This window comes from Physeter macrocephalus, chromosome 13 (genome assembly GCF_002837175.3).
Source record: "Physeter macrocephalus isolate SW-GA chromosome 13, ASM283717v5, whole genome shotgun sequence".
NCBI classification, from domain to species: Eukaryota; Metazoa; Chordata; class Mammalia; order Artiodactyla; family Physeteridae; genus Physeter; species Physeter macrocephalus.
The window spans coordinates 22,471,320-22,477,672 of NC_041226.1; the positions used below are offsets into that span (position 1 = coordinate 22,471,320).

A 6,353-nucleotide genomic window follows, 5' to 3' on the forward strand; every position below is an offset into this window, starting at 1 on the left:
CCCTGCATCGGCAGGCAGACGCGCAACCACTGCGCCACCAGGGAAGCCCGACTGAACATTTTTAAAGTATTAAGAAAGCAACTGTACTTGAAGCAGGGGGAAGTGAGCTATTTACTCAGGAAGCTTAAACACTCCCATAAGCAGAGGATGTCTTTCTTTTTAGATCCAGTAACTGTATGAGTACACGGTGCTGTTTTACTTTTGAATATGTCAACAAATACAACTAAATATTCATAAGGATAACTCAATATTGAGGTTTAGAATAAAAAGACCCAGTAGGTGTTCTTTCAAAATGATTTTTACCATATCTCCCTGAATTTTACATCAAAGTGATTTATAAACTTAACATACTGATCTCTTAACCACGTAGAAAGATTATGAAGTATTATTTAAATATCTCTCTACTATGCGACAGGTACTGCAAATTATGTCCTGGTCTTAATGGGTCAAAATCTAAAGCCTTCAAAAATCCAAATCAGGGCTTCCCTGGTGGTTCAGTGGTTGAGAGTCCGCCTGCTGATGCAGCGGACACGGGTTCGTGCCCCGGGCCGGGAAGATCCCACGTGCCGCAGAGCGGCTGTGCCCGTGAGCCATGGCCGCTGAGCCTGCGCCTCCGGAGCCTGTGCTCCGTCCAAATCAAATGCATTTGCCACACTGAAATAATGTTTAAAGTATTACTGAAACAATACTAATTTTCATAGTACCAAGAGAGGGGATATTTAGGTCAAAGTAGAAAAATGCTAAGCATGAACAACTAGAAAGGAGCCTATTCTTACACACAAGAGTGGCATTTATACTAGTATGTGTTCCTGACCAGCCACCAGTTTGATGTGGAGTTTTCCAGAATGTAAACACTACCCTCTCTTTACTATTACTAATGCATAGTAAAATAATCTAATGTTTTAAATAAAATTTCCATAGAAATAATCTTACCTCGGTCCTTCCTTGATTTCTGAAAGAGAGGAAAGAAAAAAATTTCAATTATTTAATTTCATATTTTTTTCAAATGTAAGCTAAGAACTAAAAGAAATAATGCTACTTCATATTTACAAAAAAATATCACATTTACAGAGATTAACTAATATTTATCCTTGGCTCTCCTAAACTATTCTATTTGTAATCCTATAGGAAAAACAAACACACATTAATCCCACATGAGTATTTTAGATATTATGAGTTTGTGTCTCTTAATACTATTACAACCTGACCTAATAATATCTTATCCAAATAATGATCTTATTACAATTCTTATTTTAATTTCTGAGTATTTTAATTTATTATTTATTTATTTATTTATTATTTTTGGCTGCGTTGGGTCTTCGTTGCTGCACGCGGCTTTCTCTAGTTGTGGCGAGCTGGGGGGCTACTCTTTGTTGCGGTGCGCGGGCTTCTCATTGCGGTGGCTTCTCTTGTTGCGGAGCATGGCTCTAGGCGCGCAGGCTTCAGCAGTTGTGGCACATGAGCTCAGCAGTTGTGGCTCGTGGGCTCTAGAGCATAGGCTCAGAAGTTGTGGCGCATGGGCTTAGCTGCTCTGCGGCATGTGGGACCTTCCTGGACCAGGGCTCAAACCCGTGTCCCCTGCATTCGCAGGCGGATTCTTAACCACTGTGCCACCAGGGTAGCCCTATGAGTATTTTTAGCATTCAGCAGCATGTGAATGGCATATTTAATACCAGATATATAGAACTTCAACAAATTTTACTATTTATTTTGTCTAGCTGAAGAAGTTTCACTTACCTAACAAAATCTTAAAGATCAAAAATTATTTTTAAATTACAAGCAATTTCTCTGCTATAAAAATAATATATGCCCATGTAGAAATAATTTTATTACAGACAAGACAAAAGTTTTAAATTAACCAAGATTCTACTGTTAACATCTACTGTTTCCTACAGTAAATATCCTTCCATATGATTTTTTATTTATTTGAATTACATTTTTAAATTTTTCTTTTTCTTTTTTTTATAAATATGGAATCAATGTACACCCTAATAATAGCCTAATTTTTAAAAAATGTATTAAATACCTGCAAAGTACTGAGTGGAAGGCCCCTATCCCCAGCCAGCAGAAGATATAAAAGCTAAATCCATAACTATAAAGTGAGATAAATTTTAATTTTAATTAAGAGAGCCACAGCGTGCTAGGATTAGGTAGGAGGACACCATTTCTTCCATTTTAAGAGTTAAGGATTGGCTCAACAAGAGGCAGCTTTTGAGCTATAATATCAAAAGTAAATGGCTAAGTGGGAGTTTCCTGGCGGTCGAGTGGTTAACACTCTGCACATCCACTGCAAGGGGCGCAGGTTTGATCCCAGGTCAGGGGAACTAAGATCCTGCATGCTGCATAACAGGGCCAAAAAAAAAGAAAAGTAAATTGCTAAGCAAAGCTAGGAAAATGTGATCAGATTTGGCTGGGAGGGAAAGTACAAAATAAAGAATAGTAGGAGATGAACTGTAAAGGAGAAATGGGGCCAGACCATATAAGATCTTGAATATCACAGCACAGAGCATGGACTTCACTCTTTAGGCAATGGAGAGCTACAAGCATTGTTTGAACAAAAGTATAACAAGTACAAAGACATGTTCCAAGAAACTGACATCAGAAAATATACATAGAATGGATATGAAGACCAGTTAGAAAACTACTGTTTCTCCATAACACCCGGCTGAGTTCCAACCTGTCTCCCTTCAGTGGTTCAGTCACTTACTGTCATTAAGTGTCTGCTATACATCCACTAGGCACTGTGACAACTGCATGGTATAGTATGAGTATAGGTCTTTATCCTCAAGAAGGTCCCAGTCTAATGAAAAAAAGCTCCAATCCATGAACAACTACAAACAGGACAATGACTTCAAGACAGAGGTACAACAAACTGTCATGGAAATGCAGATAGGAAAGCTAGGAAAAGATGAACTGAGTGGGAGATGAGATCGACAACAAGCGGCCATTCCAGGCTAAGAGAAGAATCCAACTAAACACCAGAAATGAGAAAGCATCCAGCATATTCTTTCTAATATCAGTGAACGGTAGGCTGGAGTCAAGCGGTAAAGAGCCTTTTAGGCCAGACTAAGGATTCCAGATTCTTACAGAGATTTGTTTACTGTAGGAATTCCCAGTCTTTCATACATTAAAATACAATGTCAATCTTCTTTTTGCTGGGGAAGTACCTAGAACAGAGGTGAAAAAAGTTTAAGATTTCACATAAAAATAATGAATTTCCAGCTTCTCTTACAAGACCGGAAGATCTGGCAACAATGTGCTCCCAATTCAGCATGACAACAATCCCCTCAACATGCACAGACAGTGAGGCGCTGAATTCACCACAGTTCCTTCCCTATCTCTCCAGAAGCTTCCTTCTAGAGGAATTTAATTTAGCTACCCTAAGACAGAGGCACTGTAGGCAAAGCAAAGGTAAAGACACAGAAGGCACTCACGTAATGTTTACTGAATTGAACTGAGGCTAATGCAGAAACGCATATAGAAAGTAATGAAGGCCTGAACCAGACGGCTGTAGAATGCAAGGAGGAGTGCGTGGCAGGACTAATAGAAGAGGAAATGACTGAAAGTGGGAAGCAAAGGAAAAAGGATGGATTAAAGATCATGCTGCCATTTCCCGTCAGTGACTAGAAATCACCCAGATGCAATCAGGGAACACAGGAGGGGAGGTCAACTTCCTTTTCACATACAGTTGACCCTTGAACAATGCAGGGGTTAGGGTGGATGACACCCTCTATGTTCATGGTTCCACGTCCATGGATTCAACCAACAGCACATCGTGTGGTACTGTAGCATATACTGACTGAAAAAAAACCCATGTAATCAGTGGACCTGTGCAGTTCAAACTCTTATTGTTCAAGGGACAACTGTATATATTATAAAATAGCACCTTAGTTGGAATGATAAGAGATTGACCAGCTCTGGATGAGTTAATTTTCTAGAATAAATATTAACCCTTGAAAACTTAAAATTTATTTTAAAAGGATTATGTATTGCTTTGTCTTGGTATATAAATGAAGTACACATGACCTTTTGTCATTCTACATTGCAACTAAAATATACCCTTTCCATGATGATCTGTGGTCAAAGTTATAAACATCCACTATTGTAAAACACAGTAATGTCTTCAGAAATGGATGAAGTAGACACCTGGTCCACCCTTTCACTGAAAGTCTCATAGTGTTTCTTGTTACTCTGAGTCTGTTTCTCAGTACTCCACAGGTACTTCTTTAGACTCCAGCCTCGTTCCTCTTGCCTTTTTAAAAATTAATGTCTTTCCTTTTTCTTACACTTTTAAAATACATCTTAGATTTGACACCAATGGGGCCAGACTTTTCACTAATCACTGATAACCAATAAATCACCTGCTTCTTCAGAGTAAGAAAACCAACCAAATAATAATAACCCTGTGCTCCACAGGATTTTTTGTGGTTTTTGTTTTGTTTCATTTTGAATTCGTATTCATATGTCCCCTTCTTGAACAATATAGCTCAAAAACCATTAGGGGAGGCCAAGCAAGGTAGGCATCTGCAGAGTGGGTTGGGCAGAGTAGTCATAGCCCAAGTGGAAAGGAAGTGCCTGGGGTGGAGAGGGCAGGCCGGGGCAAGGTGCCAGAGCCCAGTGGGGTAAAGGAGGGCACCCCATAATGGAACGGCTCAACAAGAAATGGGTCAGAGCCTAGTGGGGCGAGGGCATCCACATGGAAGGACAGCCTGAAACAGGCTGTTGGAGCCCTAGCGGGATAAGGAGGCATGCCTTTGAGGAGAGGGCAGCCTCACAACAGGGGGTGGAAGCCTAGAAGGGCTGAGGAGAGCATCCCTGTGGAGGGCAGCAAAGGTTAACAACAGCCTAACAAGCGTTGCTATAGCGCAAGGAGGGTGAGGAGGGCAATCACCAACGCGGGGAGAAGTGGGGGACTCTGAACAAGTAAGAACAAAGGCCTGAACAAATAAGTGAATATATTAAGAATAACAGGAACCAGGTTTCTCACTTTCAGAAAAGAGGTACAAATATGAAAAGGGAGGAGACCAGGACACACCCTGTAGTGCTGAACTGGAACTGGGTATTGGTATAAATTCATGATTTTCAATACATGTAAATATAAAAATAAATGTAGACCTAGAGGTGTGTGTGTGTACATATACACCCACTTAGAGGTCTGGGAGCAGCCATGAGCACCTGTGGTATCCAGAGCTTAGTTTCCAAATCCCATTTTCCTCTAGAGGAAACCAGGGCTCTTTGGAGAAATGACTGACTCCAGGGCTCAGACAGAAATGTACAAGATGAGTCTAAAACACCTTTCCTTAACAAAAAGTAAGTGCTCAAAGAATGATGAAGACATGCCCAAAGTCTATGGGACTTACACTACTGAACTGTACGCTTAAAAATGGTTAAGGTGGGGGGCTTCCCTGGTGGCGCAGCGGTTGGGAGTCCGCCTGCCGATGCAGGGGACACGGGTTCGTGCCCCGGTCCGGGAGGATCCCACATGCCGCGGAACGGCTGGGTCCGTGAGCCATGGCCGCTGAGCCTGTGCGTCCGGAGCCTGTGCTCCACAACGGGTATCACAACAAAGAAAACAAAGATCATGGGTGCCAGCTAGAAGGAGCTTCCATTGGCTAAACTTTGGACAATTTGAACATCAGAAAAATTGATGATAAATTGAGTCTCTCAGTGTCTTTCTGTAAGGGTAGCACCAAGAACTGAACATAATGCTTGCACTGTGAGCTAACCGGCAGAGGAAACAGTGGGATTATTATTCTACTTTGTTTTGATCAGCAATGTGTATCTGTGCCTATGTGTGTGTATTATATACGTATATATACGTATATGTGTGTATATATATATATGTGCATTGATATACATATATGTTTTGCCAGACTGCCCTTCAGAAAGTTTGTACTGATTTAAACTCCGATCAACAGTATAACACTGTTCTAAACTTAGTCAATTTTTATAACAAAAAATTATCTCACTGATTTTTTTATTTGCATATTTTCTATTATTAGTGGGCCCCGAAATGACCTTGGAAGTTAATTGTGTTTAGAAATAAAACTAGAAATTAAACGTCTCTGAAAGAAGCTGTATTAGTACAAACTGTATGACTGTCAGTAAAATATGACATATATCAAACATTTTGAAAACTGAAGTTTTCTGAGGCAGGATGGTAATGTAGAAAGGCTGGTTTTAAAATTAAACAAACTAGGGGCTTCCCTGGTGGCGCAGTGGTTGCGCGTCTGCCTGCCGATGCAGGGGAACCGGGTTCGCGCCCCGGTCCGGGAGGGTCCCACGTGCCGCGGAGCGGCTGGGCCCGTGAGCCATGGCCGCTGAGCCTGCGCGTCCGGAGCCTGTGCTCCGCA

The 6,353-nt window shown here is 41.1% G+C and overlaps 1 protein-coding gene across 3 annotated transcripts in view; it reads right to left on the reverse strand.

Moving 5' to 3' along the window:
• The window catches only part of GTF2F2 (general transcription factor IIF subunit 2), a 155,669-nt gene that overhangs the window by 127,711 nt on the left and 21,605 nt on the right, over positions 1-6,353 (reverse strand). For all 3 annotated transcript variants that reach the window (XM_024125992.3, XM_024125994.3, XM_055089362.1), the window contains exon 3: positions 934-952. In XM_024125992.3, the coding sequence (XP_023981760.1) occupies positions 934-952 (19 nt within the window). The remainder of the gene's footprint in view (positions 1-933; positions 953-6,353) is intronic.